Source organism: Pagrus major, chromosome 6 (assembly GCF_040436345.1).
Source record: "Pagrus major chromosome 6, Pma_NU_1.0".
NCBI classification, from domain to species: Eukaryota; Metazoa; Chordata; class Actinopteri; order Spariformes; family Sparidae; genus Pagrus; species Pagrus major.
Genome location: NC_133220.1, coordinates 4,269,555 through 4,297,210, shown reverse-complemented (window position 1 = coordinate 4,297,210; position 27,656 = coordinate 4,269,555). Strand labels below are relative to the sequence as shown.

At 39.2% G+C, this 27,656-nt stretch overlaps 1 protein-coding gene and 1 long non-coding RNA gene across 2 annotated transcripts in view; both read right to left on the bottom strand.

Moving 5' to 3' along the window:
* The window catches only part of LOC140998319 (hemicentin-1-like), a 46,386-nt gene that overhangs the window by 7,239 nt on the left and 11,491 nt on the right, over window positions 1-27,656 (bottom strand). Inside the window, exons 7-8 of the mRNA XM_073468578.1 lie at window positions 24,961-25,236; window positions 3,941-4,258 (exon numbers count right to left, since the gene is read on the bottom strand). Of these exons, the coding sequence (XP_073324679.1) occupies window positions 3,941-4,258; window positions 24,961-25,236 (594 nt within the window). The remainder of the gene's footprint in view (window positions 1-3,940; window positions 4,259-24,960; window positions 25,237-27,656) is intronic.
* LOC140998556 (uncharacterized) lies at window positions 15,957-17,546 on the bottom strand. Its single transcript, XR_012179441.1, has 2 exons — window positions 17,462-17,546; window positions 15,957-17,266 (listed from the first exon to the last, which is right to left on the bottom strand). It is a non-coding gene; the product is annotated as an uncharacterized lncRNA (long non-coding RNA).

Genomic DNA, 27,656 nt, shown 5'->3' with positions numbered 1-27,656 from the left:
AAAAAATGTATGTGCGAACCGGTAAAATGAAGGTCACAAGTTACCATCACAACCACAAGTTACCATCACAACCACAAGTTACCATCACAACCACAAGTTACCAGCCCTTTTCACACAGAGTTGCCGCATTATTGCTGCAGCAGCGGTTCGCAAATACTCCTCCGTTGGTTGTTCACACAGAGCCGAGCAGCTCCGGCTTAAAGACGAACCAGAGTAATTCACACAGCAAGCCGGCGCTGCGGGTCCAGAAGAGGCGTGACGGTACACGTCATGATGATGACGTATGTGTTTTTTTCAAGGTGTTCCCTGGTGTCCTGTTAATCTAAACATGTACCTGCTGACTGTTTATAATCATATGGATGCTGTTATAATGTGCTGTGGTGGAGATCCTGACCCACCAAACATCCTGGAAAGTGACAAAGTTACGTTTTTCTCTAAATGACATAATCGCCATCAGTCAACAGGACGCTGTCTGACTCTTTCACTCGCGGGGAGGGAGGCTGTTTTCTGGGGGAAAGTTCACTAAGTCTCGGTGGAGGACTGACCGTCGTGGTGATTTGTTTCACCGTGAGTTAAAGTTTTTTGACGGGGACAGACGCTGTTTTTCGGGCAGAAATGTGACCAAGAGTCGTCGGACAGACAGGAGGACAGAGGCTTTTCCTCATATAAGTTTCCAAAGAGACGACCAGTTACTACGTTACAGTTGTTTGGTCATGTGACGTTGCTTGTGGGACATTTCTCTATATTTTGTTGAGTGATGGACCTGTTTAGTTACCAAAACCATTGTTTTACTGCCTGAAATGAAAAAAAAATGAAATCAAACACTGTCAAAATTTTGTTTGTGCTGCCTCTTTAAATGTGAATTGTTAAGCATCAATAAATACATATTTTTTGTGCTCCCAGATATTTTACTTTAGGATAGGGCTGGGCGATTAATTGAATTTTAATTTCGATTTCGATTTTGGCTTCCCTCGATCATGAAAACAAGATAATCGTAATAAAACGATCATTCTGCCGCGCGCCGTGTCTTGTGTGGTAAATGCAGCGAACCCTTCCATCTCCACCTGTGCACTCCGCTCCGCCCCGCCCCCGCCTGAACAGTTTCGCTTTCAGCCACGCCGGTGCGTGTTTGGAAAAAATGTGTAGAAGAAGACGGTAGAAGATGGCAGAAAGGAGCCTTTGGTCGGGAAGAAAGATAAAGCGAATTCTGTGGTGTGGAAACACTTCGGTTTCGAGGAGTCTGACTCGGAACAAACGAAGATATTGTGCAAGATAGGCACATCCACCCGGCTCCCGCAGGCATGAAGAAATAACGGATGCCGTCACATACATGACTGCCAAAGACATGAGCCCTATCAACACCGTTAGCGAGCCGGGGTTCAATTAACTGATTAACACAATGGACAAGCGGTAGTCAGTGTTACCATCACGTCACCATTTCAGCAGAATTGCGCTGCCTGCCCTTTATGACGAATGTCGCGGAAAAGTTGCAAGAGAAGTGTCAACAGCATTATATTTTGCCACCACAACGGACCTATGGTTTTTTATTTTTACATATTATTTAATTCATTTTATTAAAATATTTTTCTTATTTATTTGCATTTTTCAGTTCAAACTTATCGTGTTAAAAGAAATACCAGAGTTAAAAGTTCAATAAATGCTTGTTCTCAAATCAATGAATAATCGTCTTTAATAATCGTGATTACAATATCAATCAAAATAATCGTGATTATGATTTTTGCCATAATCGAGCAGCCCTACTTTAGGAGCACATGTGCTCGTTGGGAAATATGTCAGCGTAGAGCCCTGTTACAGTATAGTTTATTAGGTTTGTTATTGAGCCTTGTGTTTGAATGTTACAAAATGTATTCAGCTGGAAACTCTTCAGCTTTATAACACCAGGAGAAGTTGTAGTTTTATTCATGTCAGATCTTGATTTATTGGACTGGATTCAAAGACACAACTAACCACCAAACTATCCTGTTCCTCAGCTGCAACACACAGGTTGTTTTTTACTTTGTAATTCAAATATGTTGACTGTACTTTCTAAGGACATCAGATTAAAGCTTCACATGTCAGAGGAATTATGTTTTTTAAACAGAATTATGTTCACTGATGTTTCTCTGATTTATTAATGGAGAAATCTGAAAGTCTTCAGCTAAGCTAACAGCTCTGTGAGGCTAACATGCTAACTAGCGCCGGGCTACATCTCAGTTTTATATTGTTATTGTGATATGAGACTAAACTGTATATCATCAGATGATGATGTCATTATATCATGATATGTCATAAGAGCTTTTAAAGGCCGTATTACAGTAAAGTGATGTAGTTTTCTGTTTGTTCTAATACTTTAGTCATTATATCCACTTTACTGGTGATTATTGATCAGAAATCTCATTGTCTTCATATTTGTCCAAGTATCAATAGTCATCTCTACAATATTGTCACAATACTGATATCACTGTAGGGCTTATTTGGTCAAAAATATTGTGATATTTGATTTTGTGGCCCCGTCCTAACATTTATGAAGCACTTTTGAGAAGATTTAAAATATCCAGTTACATATCGTATATCAGGATGTGGCAGAAAAATATCATGATATAATTTTCAGGCCGTACCTCGCAGCTCTAATCTAAAACAATCCAACACAACTGTTCTGACTTTAACTTCACTTTTATGATGAATTAATGTTCAGTTTCTGTCGACACTGTCATCGAGGTGTTAATGAAATAAAATCTTTATCACTGAGCTCGTAGTTAGTGACGTGTTGAACTGGACTGTATTATATTCAGACGTGTTTCTAATATTCTGACCCGTCATGTTTGTAAACAGGGAGGACAAAAAAACAGAAACACCTCTCAGTGTGATGTAGTTCAGTACAACACCACCTTTAACTGTGACCTCAGTAATAAACACACTTTCATTTACACATTTCAGACAAAGTCGACACAAACTGAACATTATAAAGTTCATAAAAACAGAATTAGTGGCAGAGCTGCTGTATTAAATTACAATATATACATAAACATATTTATACTACTGTACATACTGTATATATGTGATCTATAGTGTGAACACTGTGTTCATATCAAACCTCCAGCTGTTTATTCTCTATATAACGTCTCACTGACGTTACTTTGCTCTGATACCTGCATTGTATATTTTGCCTTCTGTGCTGCTGCACGTGTTCACACTGTTTATATCTTAGTGTCTTCATCCCTCACAGTTTATTCTCTTTATTACACCTGAACATACTGTATGTACACAATCTGCTCACAGCTGCTTTTTACACCTCTGGTTGGACTTTAAACTGAATTTCTTTGTCTCTTTGTTAATTTACTCAGTGTAAATAAAGATGTATTGAATCTGATGTAATTAATAGATTGTACAGGTGAACCTAATAAAGTGTCCACTGAGTGGGTCCGTACTCTGCTTGTATATACAGTTTAAATTGTGAGGATAAAAATACAGAGGAACAAAGAAATAGAAAAGCACAATATAAACCTCCAGCACTGTTTGACAGGATGAAAGTTCAAACATTTTTAACTTCTTCCAGTTTGAGGCAGATTCTGACTGAAGGAAAGACTGGATGGTCAAAGGTAACACACCTGATGTGTTATCGGGACTGAACTGTGTTACTAAGAAATATTTTAATCGAGCTCAATCAATTCTTTCAAATTAGGGTGGACTTAATATTAGAAACACCTCTCAGTATCCCAACACACTACACCGACAATGCAATTTAAAACTAACACAAACTACAGACTCCAGACTGACAATAACACTGAATCAACATCTCTCCAGATGTGGCTGCAGCTCTGTGGGCTCGAGGCCCTGCCAGATGTGTATTCTGACCACAACAAAAGTCCATCTGGGACTCTTGAACCAGTCGCAGCAGTAAATGAGTGGACATCTTTAACTGTTTAATGAAAGCACTCACCAACAACAACAAGCTCAATGATGAATGTTTGTCTCGGCTGAAGACGTGGAAAATTGCAGCTGTAGTTCCCGCTGTCTGCCTTCTTCGGATTATTGATCTTTATGGAGGCGTTGCTGTTCTTCAGTTGATCTGGAAAATATGAGACTCGACCTGTGAACTGCTGATCTTGACTTGTGGAGATGCCTGAATTATAAAAGAACACCTCCTGCCGACTTTCATCTTTCTTCCAGTCAAAGGCCTTTCTTGTGATGTCCTCCTTGGTGCTGGGGGAACAGGGTAAAACAGCATCACTGCCTTCTTCCACGACCACTTTGACACCTGGAAGATAAAAACATGTGTTACTCAGTATGTTAACATGCAGAGTCATCAGGAAACAAAGTCAGATAACAACTTTACACACCACAACAATAACTCAAACACCTGTTTCCTCTAACATAATAGTTTTGGTTGTGTCCTGCTTGTACTGACATATTTGAAGTATATTTAAGCTACACTTCACTCGCATTTGCCCCTAAAAAAATGTATGTGCGAACCGGTAAAATGACTTCGGCGCACAGTGTGCGAGCAAAGGTCACAAGTTACCATCACAACCACAAGTCACCATCACAACCACAAGTTACCAGCCCTTTTCACACAGAGTTGTCGCATTATTGCTGCAGCAGCGGTTCGCCATTTCTCCGCCGCTGGTTGTTCACACAGAGCCGAGCAGCTCCGGCTTAAAGACGAACCAGAGTTATTCACACAGCAAGCCAGCACTGCGGGTCCAGAAGAGGCGTGACGGTACACGTCATGGTGATGACGTATGTGTTTTTTTCAAGGTGTTCCCCGGTGTCCTCCTGTTAATCTAAACATGTACCTGCTGACTGTTTATAATCATATGGATGCTGTTATAATGTGCTGTGGTTGAGATCCTGACCCACCAAACATCCTGGAAAGTGACAAAGTTACGTTTTTCTCTAAATGACATAATCGCCATCAGTCAACAGGACGCTGTCTGACTCTTTCACTCGCTGGGAGGGAGGCTGTTTTCTGGGGGGAAAGTTCACTAAGTCTCGGTGGAGGGCTGACCGTCGTGGTGATTTTTTTCACCGTGAGTTAAAGTTTTTTGACGGGGACAGACGCTGTTTTTCGGGCAGAAATGTGACGAAGAGTTGTTGGACAGACAGGAGGACAGAGGCTTTTCCTCATATAAGTTTCCAAAGAGACGACCAGTTACTACGTTACAGTTGTTTGGTCATGTGACGTTGCTTGTGGGACATTTCTCTATATTTTGTTGAGTGATGGACCTGTTTAGTTACCAAAACCATTGTTTTGCTGCCTGAAATGAAAAAAAAATGAAATCAAACACTGTAAATCAAAATGTTGTTTGTGCTGCCTATTTAAATGTGAATTGTTAATTGTTATTGTTGTTAATTGTTGTAAGCATCGATAAATACATATTTTTTGTGCTCCCAGATATTTTACTTTAGGAGCACATGTGCTCGTTGGGAAAAATGTCAGCGTAGAGCCCTGTTACAGTATAGTTTATTAGGTTTTTTTATCGAGCTTTGTGTTTGAATGTTACAAAATGTATTCAGCTGGAAACTCTTCAGCTTTATAACACCAGGAGAAGTTGTAGTTTTATTCATGTCAGATCTTGATTTATTGGACTGGATTCAAAGACACAACTAACCACCAAACTATCCTGTTCCTCAACTGCAACACACAGGTTGTTTTTAACTTTGTAATTCAAATATGTTCACTGTACTTTCTAAGGACATCAGATTAAAGCTTCACATGTCAGAGGAATTATGTTTTTTAAACAGAATTATGTTCACTGATGTTTCTCAGATTTATTATTGAAGAAATCTGAAAGTCTTCAGCTAAGCTAACAGCTCTGTGAGGCTTAGCATGCTAACTAGCGCCGGGCTACATCTCAGTTTTATATTGTTATTGTGATATGAGACTAAACTGTATATCATCAGATCAGTATATCCTGTTCCTCAGCTGCAACACACAGGTTGTTTTTTACTTTGTGTAGGAGCCAGATTGCTCATTTTCTTTGTTCATGAGTGATGTACACATTTGTGCCAGTAGGTGGCAGTATCTCTTTAGGCCATTGCTTTTGTTTCTTTATAGGCAGGTGGGTTAATCATCGCGGGTGCGCATGCTGGGGAATCCGTGCGGTTTTTGACCGTGCCATGGCGTGTAACGCTGCAGGTCAGAATATTAGGTGTTATTGTGATAGTGAGTATTATATTTCTTGAGCCGGCTGTGTGTAGCCTAATAAATCTGCAACAAAAGAGAAGTAATGCTTGGACATTTGCTGTGTTATGCACTTACACCGGAATGCGCCTACACCTACACTGGCACGCGTACAAGCCCTTTAAACCACCAGCATGCGCGGACAGTGACAAATGGCCACTATACTTTGTAATTCAAATATGTTCACTGTACTTTCTAAGGACATCAGTTTAAAGCTTCACATGTCAGAGGAATTATGTTTTTTAAACAGAATTATGTTCACTGACGTTTCTCTGATTTATTATTGGAGAAATCTGAAAGTCTTCAGCTAAGCTAACGGCTCTGTGAGGCTTCACCTCCCGGCCTGATTGTGGTGTTGATGTGGTTTAGATCTTTTTTTTTTTCTTTCAAAATTATTTTTTTGAATTTTCCTTGAATGCATATTTATAACAACTGTCAGGACAGAAAGGATTTAAACCAATACATCAAAGAAAAAAAAGGAAAAAAATCGGTAAATAGGCTACAAAAGTAACAACAATACCAAGATTATATAGAATCAAAATATACCAAAACAAGGCAAGTAGAACACAATAACCATGTGAGAAAAATAGAAAAAATAAAGTGGAATTGAAATAGGAGTAAAACAGAAAACAAGAAAAGAGACAAAAACAAAAAAAGGGGACAATGAGACACATATACAAACACACAGGAAGGGACAACATAAAGACACTTTATGACTTTAAGACACAAGGAGGGGAAGGATTGGGGGGTGGGGGGTCCAGTTGCGCATTTATTTAATCGTCCTCAGCCAGGGTACAGTTATAGTGGGTCAGCCGGAAGTTTATCACTCTAATTGAAGCCCATCTAATTGCTTTACGAATTCAATAAAGTAATCCCACGTCTTATGAAAGTTCTGAAGAGCACCATTAACTGTATACCTGATCTTTTCTAATTTGAGATTACACATGATACTCTTGATGAGATGTGTGTGGGTGGGTGGAGCAGCATTCTTCCAGTTTAGTAAAATCAACCGCCGCACTAGTAAGGAGGAGAATGCCGAAGCCTTGCGCTGACAGGAGGTCATAGATATGTTTTCTTAGGTTACACCAACAATGGCCATAAGGGGTCAGGGTGTAACAGGTTTTTAAAATATTTTAGAGAATAAATCAAAGAAAGAGGACCAGAATCGATCTAATTCAGGGCAACCCCAGAACATATGATATAAAGTCGCAGGAAGCATTTTGCATCTGTCACAGAGGGGGTCAATGTGTGGGTACATTTTTGTCAAGGCAGTCTTACAATAATGTGACGGTGCAAAACCTTGAACTGGATAAGACTGTGATGTGCACATATGGATGAGGAGTGTACACGATCCAAGGCTGCATCCCAAATGTCATCCAAGAGGACAAAGCCAAGCTCCTCTTCGCAGTGCTGTTTTATAACAGTTACAGAAGGCATATTAATTGAAATGATGTATTCATAAACTTTGGCCAGCCTCCCCCTTTGAGAGTGTAAAAGCATGTTATTAATATGATCAAGATGAGTTTTAGGTGGGAGAGAGGGAAAAATCTGGGAACTTCTTCCTAATAAAATCCCTCACCTGCAAAAACTGAAAAAAAGGAGACCGTGGCAGATCAAGTTTTTCTTTAAGTTGTGTGAAATTGGCGAAGACACCATCTATGTACAAGTGCTCCAGTGTTTGGATGCCCTTGGCATCCCACGTTTCAAAAACAGAGGAATGGCTAGAGGGGGGGAATAAGGAGTTGTAAGAGAGCGGGGAGAAGAGAGAGATGCTCTGCAGGCCAAAGGAAAGTTTAAATTGTTTCAGACTTCTTAAAGAATGCCACACAATTTATGTTTGGGGATTGAAACTGGGAGCGGGAGCGATGCCCGTAAGAGAGCAGAGAGGGAGTATGGATGGCAAAGGGACGTTTAGATCATTTTTAATGCAAACATCAGACAAATAATTTGGCTTGCTGTGCAGTTAATTGCACAAACAGACAAGAGGAGAGCAGGGACAGATGCTGGTGTTTCAGATCAGTGACAGACTGCAGACAGCAGCTGGAGCTGTGGAGCTCTGGAGGAGACAGCTGTGGGCAGAGCACAGAGCTTCTGGAGGAATAAACCCCGGACTCAAGGACAGCACAGAGTTTGTTTTATAAACTTTTCAGATTAAAGAAGTGGATTTATCTTCACTCTCGCCACTGTTCTGTACTGTAACTCTCTTCTTTGACTGCTGAATGAAGGAAATGTACTTTACTTTATAAACGTGTAGAATAGAGATGGAAAAAAGAGAAGATACTGCAGGATTAAACTGTAGTCCAGATCTGATGAGTCTAACTGAGTGGTTTTTGATCTGGACCTGGTCTAATGTGGTCTGGATGTGTAAAAAGCAGTGAAATTGCCCTTTTTTTCCACAAATAGAATATCTTTAGGTGAACAGGAGATAAATGCTACAGTACAAATAAATAAAAGTCAGGATAATCAAACCCTGTGATGTCCCCTGTCATACTGGAGTGTTGGTTTCTTGAGACTTTTTAATACTGAGCAGGTCGAACCACAGCAAATAGGTAGGAATAGAAATTAGACTGAAAATCAGTTCACCATGAGCAAGGACAATTAGGAAAAAATGCTAGAGTTGAAAATGATCAAAACTTTGATTGTGAACCAATTACAGACCGTGTCATTGTATAATTCATTCTCACTTCATCTCCTCCATATTTATCACGTTTGTCCATGAACTGGCTTGAAAATGACTGAACGGCGCCATCTGCAGGCTTCTTACTGAATATTTCAATAAGAAGCTGTGGATCAGACGCAGCTTCAGCTTCACTATACAGATTCCCGGGTCCACAGCTCTTCACCCCGGAACATGAATGACACAGAACTACAGAAGACAGTCCAGTGTCTGTTACTAAACCACAGAGCGGACGGTGAAAGCTCATAGACATATATAATATATATACTCATAGACATATATAATATATATGCTCATAGACATATAATATATATACTCATAGGCATATATAATATATATACGCATAGACATATATAATATATATGCTCATAGACATATATAATATATATACGCATAGACATATAGACATAGACGCCTCATTGAGCGCTGGACCGTACTTGGATATACGTACTTGATATTGGAGGAGGCAGCTCTGCCCCGTGAACTGATACAAGTGAACTTTACAAAGCTCCTTCTACAAAGTGCTGTAAGTTAATGTCTGTGTCTATAATAACCAGATCCTGACATGTAAATGTGACATCTGTCTACCATACTGTCAACTTAAATATGGACAACTGACTGCATAATATATTAATCAGAATCAGAAATACTTCATTAATCCCCGACGGGAAATTGCTTGCGTTACAGTTGCTCCCATTCAAAGTCAAGAATATGCAGAAAAATGGTAATAATAACAATAACAACAATAATAATAATAATACAAACTATATATATAGTGCATATTTATAAAAGTAGCCTACTGCAACTTTACTTTTTTTTACCATGTAATGTTATTTTATACAATATCATATTTTATAATGTTCTGTCATGGAGTTTATCACTTCACTGCTAAAAGAAAAGAAAGCAGGCTCACTGCCAGTCGCAGTTTCTTATCTTGATTTGCGGACTTTTTAATTATTTGTCTCCATGATTGTTAATTTTATTACTTAGATTATCAGAAATCACTGTGTAAAAACGACGTTGGTGCTTTTTATTCCCACAGACATCACATTTACATGTCAGGATCTGGTTATTATAGACACAGATTCAATATTTAACCGTCATGTATCATCACAGTAGCAGCGTTACAGACGTTGGCAGCTGTAAACACATAAAAACATTATAAAAATACATCCGGTGGTTTGGTGCCACCTGTTTACTGAACATATGAGGAGCAGTTAACGTTTATAATCATCAGAGGACGTTACAGACGTTGTTTTTGGTTCCTGTCTGTTTCCTGAATATATTCGTTCGTGTGTGAATGTGTAAATGAGACATTAACTTACAGCACTTTGCAGAAGGAGCTTTGTAAAGTTCACTTGTATCAGTTCACAGGGCTGAGCTCTCTCCTCCAATATGGCGGCGACGCATCGCAGCAGCGGGCCAACCCGCTCAATGAGGCCTCTATGTGTATATGTGTCTGTATATGTCTATATGTGTCTATATATGTCTATATGTGTCTATGGTTACACTCGTTACTTTATTAACTACACGGTTACATGTGCGTCGCACTCAAAACGCTCCCCGGAGCAACAAACTTAATGTTACAGGAACCACTTTAGTTTCTAACACACACGTTTAATTTCACCACCGAGAAAAGAGTCCAACAATATCACGACATCCGGAAGATTTCAGTTCATCAGAAGAGTTTATGAGAAACGTTTAGTGTCGCAGCAGGAAGGAGACGAGACACACACGCACACGCACACACACACGCACACACCCCCCCCACACACACCCACACACACAGCAGTGATGACGTCATATTGTTAGAGACTTTCTCGAGATAAAACTCAGCATAATTCAGCTGTAATTGATCCGAAGCATTCTGTAATCGATCCAATCAATACTATCGATCTGTGCTGATTATCAGGGTACATGTGTGACGTCACAGCGCTGCGCAGGTGTCTTGTACGCACTAAAGCTGGAAGCAGCTGATGAACATCCCGCATGTTTCCACATTGTTCCGCTGCTCAGATGAAACAAAGTGAGAATTAAAAACTGTCAGTGAGTGATGATCAGTTTTCTTACCGTCTCCAGCAGCAGACGTTTCTCCAGAGCAGCTCAGCAGACAGAGACACACGAGAGGAAGAAGCTCCATAGTTGTGATGTCGTCTGAGGACTTCACCACACTGATGGTGTCTCTAAAATAACGGAACTTCACACAAAGGACAACACCCTTAGTAGTTCATCACAAAACAGTTTCGGTTTCACAGGACGAAGCAGCGAAGCTTCCGGTACAGACCTTTCAGAATAAAGGCGTCATCAACAGACCCGCATAGCCACAGATACATAGGGTCCATCCATGTCTCTTATTTGTGGATACAGAGGAAATAATGAATTAATATATGAACTCATTCTGCGCATTGAAATGGATCCTGTGCCTCTGAGCAGGACACAGTACAGAGTATAAATACACAGTACAGAGTATTAAATACACAGTACAGAGTATAAATACACAGTACAAAGTATTAAATACACAGTACACAGTATAAATACACAGTACATAAAGGCTGCCACATGAAAAATACACACACTTGGTGCAGTAACAGACATAAATGTCAGCATGTTTCCATGTGTGTGAGCAGCAAACACTGAGGACAGGCTCCTTCAGGACCCCTCCCAGGCTCTGGTACCAGTGTTTGAGTGGCTCCCCGCGGGACGCCGGCTCCGCTGCCCGGCCTGCAGGACACAGAGGGGGAGAGCAACCTTTGTTCAGAGGCTGTTCAGCTCCTAAACTCCCATACCCCCCCCCCCCCCCCCCCCCACACACACACACACACACACACACTGGACAACACCAAAACAGACAATAAGTGACTTGTTGATGGTCACAGCATTTCCCAGTTCCCCTCCCTCTGCTGCATTGTTCACACTTGCACTAACTGCTGCTGCCTCCTCGTGCACAACCCAACCTACCTCAATGCTGCCTTGCACATCATGTAAATACTGTAAATATCCTTTAGTTTAGTCTACTTATTCTATCTTACTTGTTTCTTGTCAGAGTACTTAACCTGCTGTGTACTTAACCTGCTGTGTACTTACCGTGCTGACTGGTTTGTATCTGTGTACAGCTACTCCACGTGCCTTGAATTGCCCGCCAGGGACAAATAAAGTATTTTGAATTGAATTGAATGTTTAAAGGACCAGACCAGTGTTACTACATGTCACTGTCTACTGTCAGCTTGTTTCATTTAATTTAACTTTAAATATGGACAACTGACTTCCACAATAGGCTACATGCTGCATATTTATAATACTAGCAATATATAACAGTAGTAGTAATATAACATTTATTAAGTAAAGGTTAGAAACATCAGCTGCAATTCATCCAAATGATGTTTATAAATGAACCATACAGTATTTATTATTAACATCAATTACAATAAGTCGTTTATAAAGCATTTCATTGCTCGTTAACAGTGAAATAACTGTTAAATAAAGTTTAATTAACTATGTATTTGCCGTTTTTAATTATATATAATTGTTTATTTTAATGATGTGATAGATTTTATAAAGTTTTACCAAATAAATAAATGTATTAAGATTTCAAAGACCCAGAAAAGGACACGACCTCAGTGACCTCGATGGGAGCTTCAGCCCTGTATGTAATATCTCATCAAACATGAAGCCCTGCTCCACCCACCACAACCCAACTGAAGAAACTAGAGCTGCTACGATTATTCGATTACTTCTATAACTATTATATTAATCATCAATTATTTTTATAATCGACTCGAGTTCAGACAGAAAGTCAGAATTCTGATTCCAGCTTCTGAAGGAGGAGGAAGGAGACAACACACACACACAGACACACGCACACAGACACAATAGTGAAGAGGCCACATCATTATAGAGCATCAACGAGAGGAAGAAGCTCCATAGTTGTGATGTCCTCTGAGGACTTCACCACACTGATGGTGTCTCTATATGACGGAGCTTCACACACTCCTCAACACCCTGACTGGTTCATCACAACCTGTTTCTGCTCCTCAGCCTGAAGCTGCGGCACTTCCGGTACTAATATTTCAGAATAAAAGCATCATCACCAGGCCTGCAGCTGCCATCGTATTTTGTCTGGGTGTTGGCCACTGAGAGGAGGGAAGTAACGAAGTACAAATACTTTGTTACTGTACTTGAGTATATTTTCAGGTGTCCGTTTTATTTTTCTGACAACTTTTGACTTTTACTCCATTAATAACAAATATCTGCAGATGAATTTTGGTAATCTGGGACATTATTTTTGAACTTCTGACTCTAGGGACATATTGTGATATCAATCTAACACACTAAACACACACGATACCTTTCTGAAACCCTTAACATGTTTTAAGATCACACCAGAAGAAATAATGTAGATATCAAACCCAGAGGAGATTTGCCTCATCTATCAGTGAGCATTGTGCAAAGAAAACTAAAAAATGTGTCTGAATTTGGTTTGATAATCTGGAACACTTAAAATTTAGGTTTGCTAAACTCAATATCACAATATTTAAAGCATTATAAAAAATGACATGGACTGAAAGCTAAATTTAACTAAACTACACCAGAATCAAAGGATGTTAAAGACCTTTTAAGAACTAATGTGAATTGTTCTTGGAATTAAAGGAGCAATTTGTATTAAAGAAAAGTATATTTTTGTTTTACACAATATGCAAATCACCCGTAACTTTCCTAAAACAATACTTAATAGTTTTATAACAATCATCACATAACTAATAATGTTTGAGAATGAATAAGTTCCATATTGGAATAAGTCAATATGAGCAGATTTATTGTGATTTTCATCTTTCTTAGACCTTTTCTGGGCCCAGTTGGCTCCATGTTGGTGTTGGTGACGTGTGTTGATGAGACGATGTAGTTCACTGAGCGCTTCAACACAAAACCACATGAGATTTTACTTTAATTACAAAGAATTGTGACTTTCATGACTTCACAAGAGAGACACAAGGCAAAGTGCTTTACAGGGGCATAACATTACATTAAAAGACATTAAAACAGTTTCCACTATTTCCCTCTGACAGTGACTTTCCACCATGTTCACTCCTCTCGTCTACTACCGAGATTATAGTAAAACAACACTTGTCTCTACTCCACGTACATTTCACCTCCTTCAGTATGAAACCAGCTCGTTGGAGTAGTTTGAGGAATATAAACGTTACAGTACTTTTTATCCAGAAAGACGCAGCTCCCCCGTTTACTTTGATTTGTGTCCAGTCCAACATGGCGGCGGGAGCGTTAACGTGACGCAGCTAACTGCTCCGTCACTAACTGCTCCGTCACTAACTGCTCCGTCACTGACCTCCAGTGTGAGCGTCCGCAGCAGATGTGGAGTTTTCAACTTCTCTCTGTTATTGATGAACTCACTCAGAAGACGTGTTCAGGCTGGTGAAGGTGAATATGATCGTTTGTTGTTGTTCAGGCTACTTTCTTCTTCTTCTTCTTCTTCTTCTTCTTCTTCTTCTTCTTCTTCTTCTTCTTCTTCTTCTTCTTCTTCTTCTTCATCTTCTTCTTCTTCTGCTGATTCTTCTTCTGCTGATTTTTCTTCTTCTGCTCTTTTGGTTGTATTGGCGGCTACAAACCGGACTGTGTCACAACACGACTTAATAAAGACGTTATCCTGTGAATATTAGACAGCGACGTTATATTAATTATCATAATAGTAATTATTATTGTATTATATTAGATACGTTTCAGTTAAATGTTTTATATGAGGCCGTTTGTACCGTTTTTACTCTTCTTCTTATTTTCCTTCTTCTTCTTCTTCTTCTTCTTCTTCTTCTTCTTCTTCTGTGGTCAATGGCAAGAGTAAAATACACCTTTAATCTTGAACTGTGTCATGAACAACACATATGATATTTGTCAATTAAAAACATATTTCAAGTCATTAAAATCGCAGTTTGTTATTAATAAAGTAAAATCTCATGTGGTTTTGTGTTGAAGCGCTCAGTGAACTACATCGTCTCACTCAACACACGTCACCAACACCAACATGGAGCCAACTGGGCCCAGAAAAGGTCGTAAGAAAGAGAGAGTTGGTTCTGGTTCAGTTCTGTGAGCTGCTAATATACAGGAGCAGCTCTACCATGTTTAAGTTACGAGACGACGTCACTAACGACACTGTTGGCTGTGTAGTCTTTATAATGACGTCTGATATTTAATTAGTTTAATGACAAACTGAAACTTTATTGACTTGGAAAATTATCTTTTAAACTGAAAAACATCATATGTGACATTCATGACACAATTCAAACAGGATCAGTGAATTATTTGTCAAATTTATCTGTTGAAGTCTTCTGAAAGCAGCCTTTGTTTGTCAGAGTATTTCATCAGCCAGAGTTATTCAGTCAGTTCTGTTTCAGCTAACATCACCCTTCTTCTCCAGAAGAGAGCTGTGTGAGGCACAAACACCAAACACACACTCAGACACACACATCTGCAGCAGCAATGATGCCACAACAACACACATCACAATCAGTTCTCCATAAAAGTGTAAAACAGCCTCACTGAGTGTGTTTGTCCTCCTGAGATTCATGTCATCATTCAACCTGACACACAAACAGAAGGAGCTCAAAACACTTCAGTCAAACAGCAGCAGGTGGCGCTAACGTCTCTGACAGATTTCACTTCCTGTGGCTGCTCCATGAAACAACACACCTGGTGCAGGTGCATGAACAGTTAACGCTCCAGCTGTGAGAATAAATAAATGAGAGTAAATAAAACATGGAGCTGTTTCTCTCTCAGATGCTTTGACCTCATCAGCAGCTGTTTCCTCCGGCAGCAGAAGATCAAGTCCCTGTTCTCAATCCTGCTGACAAAGTCCTGAGAAGAAACAGCCGTCAGCAGGTCTGGATCATGTTGTCTCCTCACAGACTCAGGCCTCGTTACACAGACATGAGGATTTCTTTACATTCAGCTGTAATCTCCATTCATGAAGCTGTCAGTGAGGTAAACTGTCTCTAGAAACCTTGTTTTAAAGAGGATTTATCTGCTCTGTTGTCTCTTTGGTGTCCTGACAGCTGCTGTAAAACACAGATCATCTCAGAATCACACCCATAAATTAAAATCACTTTTATTTCTTTGATCACAGTTTGAACACAGAAACATCAGAAACAGTCACAACACACAGTTTTGACATTTTTCATGTTTTATTCAAACGTTTGTATAGAAATGATGAAGCGCTGCCTGAAGTGACATGATACACTACGTGGCTCCATCTTATTCATCAGCTGCTACAGTATCAGGTCCTTAACAACAGTCCAGTGGGCAGTTTGATTATGACTAAAATGTAGCAAGTAAAAATGAGACGCATCAGATAATCAGAGTATAAAAATAAAAGAATAAAAGCAACATAGAACAGAGTGAAAGAGCTCGTCTTTGTCCTCAACAACATTAATAACAGAGTCAAAGTTTGTTTGGTCATTTTTTCTCTTAAAGCTTCACAAGAGTGGAACTGAATCTCACCAAATATCAGAATTCAACACAAACTTTTCATTTAATTCTCACTGAACAGAATGATTCATTAATAATCAGCTCTGTCAGCATTAAAGGCCACCTGCTCTCTTCTGTTGTCACCTCGTTAACTCCAATCTGTCTGATAACATTAAACTACTTTAACAACTCCTGACACACAACGACCTCATCAACGACCACGTTCACACAATCTTTCCTGGAAGTTGCACTCTGTTGTACACGAGAAGTGAAAGAAGATTAAAAATACAGCTTGAGAGAGAAGTTCAAACCCTGCAGACTTCCTGTTTTGGCCAATCACTGCTTGAAGTGGATGTGACAGTTGGTTTGTCGGTTTCAGGAAGTGAGTCGGACTGATGCCTTTTTACTTTGACAGGATTCTGGGTCCTACACTTGACTTGGACACTTTTTGTGATTGAGTGCTGGAAGATAAAGGCGAGGACTGTATATGTGTATATTTTGTATATTAATTGTAAGTTAGCTCTGTAGTTGAGGGAGCAGATATGCTGTGATCTTACTGTCTATGATCCTGGTAAGGTTCAGATTATGAGGACATCTTATAAAAACAGTTGGTTTAGTTCAGGGACAGATTGAGGTCGTGTTAATGAGAAACATGCACATCGACAAACAGCCTTCCATCTCAATTACTTGCCTCAACACAACCTTAACCCTAAACCTGAAATTAATTTAAACTTTAAAACCAATTTTAATCCTCAAACTGCCTGAAATAAGAGAAGACCAGACAAAACGTCCTCACCATCATCCAGCATGGTGGAAACACACACAGTAGAAAACTTCACAGCACACGTAGAGCAAATTACTTTTCTGGATCAGGTGAACTCTGGTAAATGGTGTTGTTGAATCTGGGTCAGTTCTGGTGCCGCTCTTCTTCTTGTCTGCAGGAAACAAAACGTACTTACAGTGAAGAAAGTCCCACCTGACCTGATCCTACTCAGTGTCAATACACAGAATAATTAATGTCAGAGACAATAAAACAGTGTCGAGACTCTGAACATGAGATCCATGTAAAGAATGAGTTGTGGTGTCTGTTAATTATGAACATGTTGATAAAATACATAATTTAAACTTACCTGTCCGACAATTGAGTTTCCAAAGCAGCAAAGCTAGAACAGCAACAGCAACACTAAGAACCACAACGTAACCAATCCAGCAGACGACCCTGAAACAGATGAACAGTGAAGGCATCAGTCAGAATGTCAGTGCAGATGATAAACAGCAGACTGTTCTGATACTTTCTTTACCCACTGAGTCATTATATCCACATTAATGATGATTATTGATCAGAAATCTCATCGTGTTAATGTTTTGTGAAAGTAACAATTTCAAAATACCGAGTTACATATCATATATCATCAGACCTTCAGAGCAGAATGTAGATGTTGATCTATTGTCTGAAAATGCATCAGTGTGAATCACTTTGTTGCCTTTTCTTGCTTTCACCTGAACTGGAAGAACTGGGAGTTTTCCATTACTACCTGCCGCTGTTTGGCTTCTAAAGGCTTGAGACGACACAAGTGTTGTTGTTAAAGTCGGTTCCATCCACACAGGAATAAAGTGTAATCCTGGAGCAAGAAACATTTTCAGCCTTAACAGCAGGCCAGCTGAGAACCTTTTCCATGTAAGCTGCTGTGATCTTTGTTTCACTGCTAAAATGCTCTTGTAGGAGGGTTTCAGCTGTTTCAAAGCCTCTCAGGACTCATGTGTAAACAACTCTGTACCATGTCTCGTGGCCGCCCTCTGGTGTGTCTTTCCAGAAAATACATGCAGTCCCCTTCAGTTGCACTTTTCTCCTCCACAGTGTTTACAGGCTTGCATGAAAACTTTGAGTTTTTAAAGGGTCACCTTCCAAAACAGGTGTATCTCTTGGTGAAAAGTTGGCTTGCCCTTTGTTGTTGTATCAGCAGTTCAGGTATTTCATTTTGTCTTTGAAGAATTTGTAGTGTAGAAACATCATAAATTGCAGGTGAAGCATTTTCAGTCCTTTTTACTTTTGTGACAGGTCAGTTTTTATTTCCCCTCGATGTTCTGGACTCGTTGAGCTTTGCATCAGGGATGACAACAGTTATTTCTTTTGGCCTGTGCTCCTCAAAACAGGATTTTGTTCCATCTTGATGTGAAAATGTTTGTAAAACTGTTGTTTCTGCACCTGCAGCTTCAATCTCAGCATCAGTTCCCATTTGCTCCGTTTGATGAACTTGACTCTCCTTGTGTAAACCTTTACGTGTTAATTGTCTCTTACTTTGAACTAAGACACCAGTGCATCAGGATTTCCCCGTTAGTTCTTTTGTGCACACAGTTTTAATGGCCGTGGACTTTTTATGGCAGCGCTTTACCTCCTTCTCCTGGTTCGGTCCAGAGGAAACTTTCTCTTGGCTCCAGCACCGCGTCCAGCCGACCACACTGTCCAGTGCGTGGTCTCACTGCCCAGTTCCGTTCTCCTCGGGTCTCTGGCTCCGTGTTCTGGTCGGTGTCGGTTCTGGTTCTGCTCTCCGCCGCTTCCTTATGCAGTCAACTCCCATCCCGATCCGTGTTGTTGGACAGCGAACAGCAGATCAAACGAATATAAATCACTGAATATAAAAACGAGCCATCAAAATCAGTTCAATGTGAACGTTCATGCTTTTTATTCAGAAGTTTTCAAAAACTGAAACTTTATTGAGTGAAAATTATCTTTTAAACTGACAAACATCGTGTGTGACTCATGACACAATTCAAACAGGATCAATAAATTATCTGTCTCTCTTCAATCACTAACAGACAAATGTTTTATTAAATAAGGTCCCATGAGGGAAACCGGAAGGGGCGTGGCTTCTGCTCTCTATTGATCATAAACTGTCTCTAGAAACCTTGTTTTAAAGAGGATTTATCTGCTCTGTTGTCTCTTTGGTATCCTGACAGCTGCTGTAAAACACAGATCATCTCAGAATCACACCCATAATTTAAAATCACTTTTATTTCTTTGATCACAGTTTGAACACAGAAACATCAGAAACAGTCACAACACACAGTTTTGACATTTTTCATGTTTTATTCAAACGTTTGTATAGAAATGATGAAGCGCTGCCTGAAGTGACATGAAACACTACAAGTGCATCATCAGTCAACAACAGAAACATACATGAACTCTGAGAGCCACAATTCAGATATCAGACACCAACAGTAAACACTCAGTGTCCAGTTTATTAGGGACACCCGGCTCAAACTAAAATAAGAATAATAAAAACAGCTGCCAGAATGAGACACAACAGTTCAACAGCTGCACAAACTGCAGCCTGCAAACTGATCATGAAGTCGAATCTTTGAACAACAAACTGAACATTAAACCTTCATGAAGGAGGATTTACTGCACGACTGTTGTATCAGACTGCATCAGCTTCAGCTCGCTGTACCTAATAAACTGGACACTGAGTGTAGAGTTCAGTGTGTAACTGGACCTGACAGACTCTGGATCAGAACCGCAACAAATACAAAGAAGCATACAAATATAAAAATAAAATAAGCCTTCATAAAAAATAAAATAAGCCTTCATAGAAAATAAAATAAGCCTTCATAGAAAATAAAATAAGCCTTCATAGAAAATAAAATAAGCCTTCATAAAAAATAAAATACTCCCATGGTAAATCATAATTATGAGATAAATCATAATTGTGAGATTAAGTGATTACTATGAGACAAAAAGTCAAATTTATCTCACAATTAGGATTTATCTTTATTTTTATCTATCATTTATGAATTTTTATTTACCAGTCCGACTCTTTTATCTCAAAATTATCATTTTTAATGCGTAATTTTGACCTTTTTCAATTTTCTCTCATATTTATGAATTTTTATCTGAAAATTCTCACTTTTTAACTCATAATTTAGATTTTTTGAATGTCACATTTTTTTGAATCTCCTATAATGAATTTGTTTACTATTGACTTTTAAACCTCATAATTTCAAGATTTTATCAAATAATTCTGACTTTTTCCTCATAATTCAGATTTTAATCTATAATTTCGATCATTTTTATCTCATATTTGACTTTTTTCTCACAATTTTGACCTTTTCATTGACTAATTTCATTTTTTAATCCAATAATTTCGATGTTTTATGTAATAATCTTTACTTTTAAATCTCATAATTGTGATTTAACATGGGAATATTTTGGAGGGCTTCCATAAGTCCCAAATAATACCAACACAAATATTATTGGTTTATTGGTTTTGAAGCACATGTGGAGCTCAGTCAGGAGCTTTAAGCACATCAAGCAGTCTGATAATATTTGGTCAATAGATGGCATTTATACAGCACTGCTGCCCTCATTCATCCATTCACTCACTCACTCACTCACTCACTCACTCACTCACTCACTCACTCACTCACTCACCGATGGCAGTGAGCTACCATACAAGGTGCTGGTCTGACCATCGGGAGCAGTTTGGGCTTCAGCCTGTTGCTCGAGGACACTTGGACATGTGGACGGGAGGAGCCGGGGATCGAACCAGCGACGTGTGACGGCACTTTTTTGGTCCGAGCCCCTCGGCTCTGAACACGTATATAAAACTTGGACGGCCTTGTTCTGGTTTCATTAAGTCCCTAATGACAGGATTCTGGGTCCTACACTTGACTTGGACACTATTTGTGACTGAGTGCTGTGAGATAAAGTCGAGGACTGTATATGTGTATATTTTGTATATTAATTGTGAGTCAGCTCTGTAGATCATCGAGCAGACATGCTGTTATAATACTCTCCTCAATACTTCTGATAAGGTTCAGATTGTGAGGTCAGAGTATAAAAACAGTTGGTTTAGTTCAGGGACAGATTGAGGTCGTGTTAATGAGAAACATGCACATCGACAAACAGCCTTCATTTTTTTTTATCTTGCTTCCATCTCAACTATCTGCCTCAACACAACCTGAAATTAATTTAAACTTTGAAAACCAAGTTTTAATCCTCAAACTGCCTGAAATAAAAGAAGACCAAACAAAATGTCTTCACCATCATCCAGCATGGTGGAAACACACACAGCAGAAAACGTCACAGCACATGTAGAGCTGGTTACTTTTCTGGATCAGTTGGATTCAGTGGTGTTGCTGAACTGAGTTGAGACTGCAGTCGTCTTATCTCCTCATCTGAGGAAAGAAAACAAAGTTATATTCAAGAAAATCACAAATGTAAATACCAACAAGATGATTAATGTCTGAGAAAATAAGAAAACTGTCAAGACTCTAAACATGAGATAAATGTAAATAATGAGTTGTGTTGTTGCTCATCATGAATCTGTTGATACAATATTTAAACTTACCTTTCTTACGATGGTTGATGTAAAGCCCACCACCAACAGCAACAACAACTAAAAGGAGGCTGACAGCTACAAGAGCAATAACCAATCCAGCAGACGACCCTGAAACAGATACAAAGTGAGTGCATCAGTCAGAACGTCAGTGCAGATGATAAACAGCAGACTGGACCTCACAGCTCACACAGAACAACTAAAGGTGAGTCTGCTCCTGAAATCTGAACTTGTTTCACATGAAAACTCCACTGGGATGAATGTGAGCAGGAACAGTGATGTGAGCTCTGATCTCAGGTCCAGTTTCCTCCTGCTGGGCTCCACAGCTCAGAGGCTGCTTCTGGTTCTGGTCCCAGCAGTGAAGAAATAAATGGACTTAGTTACAGTCCATCACTTTGATCTGACAGTAAAAACACAGGATCATCTGATAAAATATAAAACTTCTTCACAATACTTTTACTGATACTTTTACACTTTTACTCAAGTGGACTTTTACTTGTAACAGAGTATTTTTACTTTGTGTTTCTGCTACTTTCACTTCAGTAAAGTATCCGAGTACTTCTTCCACCACTGACTACTGTCCAGAAACATGAAGGTTAAAATCACTGTGAGCTTCTTGGTGCTGGTCGGCTCCACAGTTATTGGGCCTGATGGGAGCAGATCAACACACAGTCACAGGTTTTATGAAGCGTGAGTCTGTTGAAGCTCCGACTATTAAACATAAATATACTTTAACTCATTAATAAAAGAACAGAATCAATATTTAGAGATTCTTACAGACACATATAGACTGAGACACAGTTTCACATCTCTCCACACAGATTCTTAAATAATATAATCAGCCAACAAAAGCTCACTAAAGATCACAGCAGGATCCATATTTGATTTCAGGAACATGTTGAAGAGTTGGATCATTTATGTTGCTGTGAAACATCAGGTTTGCTCATGATTTCTGAATCTGAATTCATCCTTCAGCATCAAATCCTTCAGGAGATCTCTGATCAGCTTCTGCTGCTTTAATAGTCACAATGACTACAATTATAAACTGATAATTAATGTTGGAGACTTGTAGTTACAGCCTGAATACAATGGTACTAATGACAAGTGTTACCTGTCCAGTAAAAGCTCAGTTCAAAGCCTCCATGATCTCATATTATTACAGGAACTATCATTGTGTATATTCAGAGGTAAAGTTTGCTCCTAGTTTTCAGTCTGAGTTCAGTTTGTAGTTGAGAAATAAAATAATAAAGTCATCAGTGAGTAAACTCTTCTCTTCCTGTCTGAGTGTCTTCATGGTGTTTGTTGTGTGATTCATGTGTAACTCGGCTGCTGTAACGCTGCAGTTTGTCATTGGGATTAATAAAGTCTCTCTCTAATCTCTCTAATCTAAACAGAGCTCACAGTGACGGCCTCTCTGACGGCTTCACTCTGCTGTTGCTGTGCTTTCTGTCTCCAGGGCTGCAGACCTGTTGGGAGCTTCATCAGCAGCAGGGGACACACCTGGGCCTGATGTGCTCCATGTATAGAAATCCTTCAGAACATCTGCTCACACATCTTTGTGTCGGGGCTTTTGGTTTCCTTTGGTTTGTTTTTACAGCTCAACATCCACACAGCACATCTTCACTCATCCACTGCTACACTACTGACTGCACTCACTCCTCCAGCTGTTTGTGAAACAACACGACTAGAACAGAATCTCACCTGGTTCTGACACATAAGTTATAAAGAACAATTACAGGATTATAAATGAAACGTGGTGATGTTTCCTGTTCATCACTTCTCTGCTTGTACATGAGGATTACAGTGTGTTTAAGAAGGAGAGAAACATGAAGAACAGAGAAACAGAAACCTTAATTACACCTCGTTACATTGTTAGATAGAACAAGACCAGTAAAACTTTTCTAACTTCTCTTTAAAAATCAACTATTTACAACTAAAACACTTTTTCTGACTCACATCATGACAGAAACACATCAACAGTGAAGACTTTACAGCAGCTCCTGAACTTTTACACATTTGTTGTGCTTAAAAAAACATTAAAGGACGTCATGTGAACTTTGTTGTCTATTTACATTAAAGTAATAAAGAAAATGTGTTATGAAATGTGAAACACAGGGTCATTAAAAGCTTGTCCCCTTCTGTTAACAGGGCTCGGGTGTGGCCACTTTAATAGGAACACCTGTACAATCTAAAGCAGGGCTGAGCAACATATACAATATATACTGTTGTCATGATGTGAGACTATATATTGTCTTAGATATTTGATATTCTCACATGGTGATATATCATAACTGTTGTCTGTTCCTGGTTTTAAAGGCTCATTACAGTAAAGTGACGTCATGTTCTGAACTCACCAGACTGTTCGACTTGTTCTGATACTTTCTTTACCCACTGACTCATTATATCCACATTAATGATGATTATTGATCAGAAATCTCATCGTGTTAATGTTTTGTGAAAGTAACAATCATCATCCCTACAATATTATCACAGTAGGGCCTGTTTGGTCAAACATATTGAGATATTTGATTTTGTGTCCCGTCCTAACATTTATGAAGCGCTTTTGAGAAAAATTCAAAATATCGAGTTACATAATGTATATCACGACGACTTTCAGTCTGAGCTCCTCAGTGGACCTGAGCTGGTACCAACATCATTCTTTCATGTCACTGAGACAAAGATTTAGTGATGAAGATCCTGTGGCATCAGAACCAGAAGCAGCACCAGTGTGACTTGAGGAGACAGAGCTCAAATGTGTTTCAGGACTGAGAGTTTCTCTCTCAGTGAACACAGTTTCTCTGATTAATGAACTAAATGAACACATGAATCAAGTGTATGTGCTCATATTGTAGTCATGTATCATCACACACAGAATAACAAACACACTGTGGCCACTTTATTAGGCCCACATTAATGATCTGATGCAATCCAACACAACTGTTCTGACTCAAACTTCACTTTTATGATGAAATATGAAGTAAAATAAAGATTTGTGTGTGTTGCAGTTTGATACTATGAGATTCATGATGCACAAAACTTCTCAATGAGCTTCATAACTGTCCTCAGATGTTTCCTCTGAAACATATTTACTGTAAAGAGAGTGAGTGTGATACTGGGAATCTAACTGCATCACATACAGCACATATAGTGTTAATAATTAATAAACGTTCATTCTCTCTCTAATCTCTGGTGACTGATGAACCAACGTCATCATTTCTATGAAGACATTTTTCACTCAGTTTGAAACATTCAAAATTATTTACATATTAAATCACAACTAGGAAGAATCTCACCTTGGATATACACAGAGGTCTCAGCAGATATCTGATGGCTGATTTCCTTCTGCGTAGCTACACAGCGGTAGTTGCCGGTCTTGGTCACAGTAGTCTTGACAGTGATGTATGGACGACCTCCTCTTTCTGAGATCTGTGGCTCATCAGCATGAAGAGTTTTACCAGCACTGTCCTTCCACTCTACTGTAAGAGGTGGAAAACCACGAGCTTCACACTGCAGCAGGATCCCGTCCTTTGTAACATGAAGTGTCTTGATATTTGGCTCTGGAGCTGCACCTGTGAACACATTATAAACAATAGATTATAAAGAGACAGTTTCAGCATTATTAATGTAATATTGGGATTTTGTTCATCCACACTCTGCTTGTATCCAGTTTACAGTGTGAAGAGAAAAACACAATAAAAGCCTCCAGCATCATTTTATGGGACGATATTTCAAACATTTTAAACTGTTTCCAGTTTGAGGCAGACACACAAATACAGTCAACTTGTTAAACTGAACTATAAAGATCGTAATAAAATATAAAACATAGTGTTCAAAGGTAAACACACCTGATGTGTCACATGTTAGTGAGAACTACTTTAATTATGCTGCCTGAAAGAAAAATTAACCATAAAGTTAGTTGAAATTCTGCCAAGAGAAGGTTGTGAAAGATTTAACTGGGTTGTTTCATTTATTTTTACAATTATATTTATTTAAACATAAGAGTGTTTAATGTCAACGAGGGCAGACTGAATATTAGAAACTCTTCTCAGCATCTACACAAACAACACAGTTCAGAAGCACCAAGAGATGAGCAGATGATACTGAAGCTCCAAAGCTTGTTTGACTCTGTGACGTGAACTTTTCCAACAGAAACAACTGTTTCTAACAGAATCCAGCTGCACTTACATTTGACTCTACGTACGTATGATTGGTGCATCGCTTCAATGTTTTTAAATTAAATGATCTTTTCCTTCCCTAAAGGTTGGTCCAGTGAAGGGACGGGAGGATGAAGACTTTGATTGTCTTTTGCTATAAAAACACTAGTTGATAAGTTGATGATGGTGAATTACCATTATTGGGATAAATGTGAATATACATTTTTTTTTTTTTAAATTTTAGGAGTAAAATTGTCCACAGCTGATGCAGAGATCCTGATTCATGCCTTTGTTTCGTCTAGGCTGGATAATTACAATGCCTTATTTTAGGGTCTGCAGTGTGAGAGCACTGAAAGCTTCGGATGGTTCAGAGTGCTGCAGTTAGAGTCTGAACAGGTGCTCAGGGCTCCTGGTGGTTCACAGGGTTAAGAAGTCAGCTGGCTGCAGGGCTTTTTCCTATCGTGCCCCCTTCCTCTAGAATAACCTCCCAGCTGACATCAGACAATCTGGCTCTATTGACGCCTTTAAATCTAAACTCAAACTCACTTCTTTGACTTAACCTTTAATTAGTCATTGACTTCCATTGCTCGCTTCTTCAATGGGTCGGTCTCAGTCTCCATGAGTCACCTTTAGTATTAGAATTCACACTGTCCTGCCGATGAGAAACAATCTGTTTATCTCGATTAACATCGCATTTCTCTAACTTTTGTTTTCGTTTTCTGTTCCCACAAGCTGCAAGCTGTGTCACTCTCTCACTCTCTGTAGCTTCCTCCTCCTCCTCCTCTTCCTCCTCCTCTCTTTTCACTCAGGCTCCCTTCTGATGGACCTTGGGCCCCTGGGACCATCTACCTCTCCTGGCTCCTGCTGCCTCACATATTGATGGATCTGGATCGTCAAACCCTGGGCTCTGCTGGATCATTGCTCTCTTCTCCTTATATCTGTATTTCTGTGAAATTGGATGCCTCTTCACTCTGATCTTCTCTGTTTTACTGCTAATTATCTTGTGTGTCCTCTTCCAGGTCACCACGGTGGAGAGGAGGTCATGTGGCTCGTGCTGCTCAGTCGTCTCCTGGATCCACACACTTTACAAATATTATCTGTATATTATTTGTATCGGATATTCTGTCAGTGCAACTTGTAAACTGTGATTTTGTTGTTCTGTTCTGTACATGCAACATCTATAACATGTCTGTCCGTCCTGAGAGAGGATCCTCCTCTGTGGCTCCTCCTGAGGTTTCTAACATGTTGTTTAAAGGTTTTTTTTTTCTCAATATGTGAAGTTTTTCCTCACTTGAATCGAGGGTCTGAGGACAGAGGATGTCCTTCACTGTACAGATTGTAAAGCCCACTGAGGCAATGTGACTGTGATTTTGGGTTATATGAATAAAATGTATTTATTTGAAGATGTCTAGCCCAATAACGTACAGTCATATTGATTTCCTGATTCATTCTGAATGCCACAAGATGAGCCTGCATCTTTCCTGTGATACTAAAATATCTGGGATGCAATAAAAATATTTTTTCTGAACAAAAATATAAGGAAAAGTTATTCCAGTCTGTTTTTAGAGCCAATTTAAAAGTTTTAAGCATATTTTAATGGTAAGAAAAATAAAATTATGAATTGTCATTTTTTTCTGGATAATACTGACAAACCTAGTTCAGTGTATTTTCACACTAAAGGAGGAAACAAAAGGCAACATTGAAGCATTCAGCATTTCCCTGATGGAACCTGATGAAGGTCTTTGTACCAAAACATTATTAAATTAATTCCTGATTGAGGTCAACAGTGTGCAGGAGTTGTTGTCCTGAGTTAGGAACCTCAAAAAGACCATATG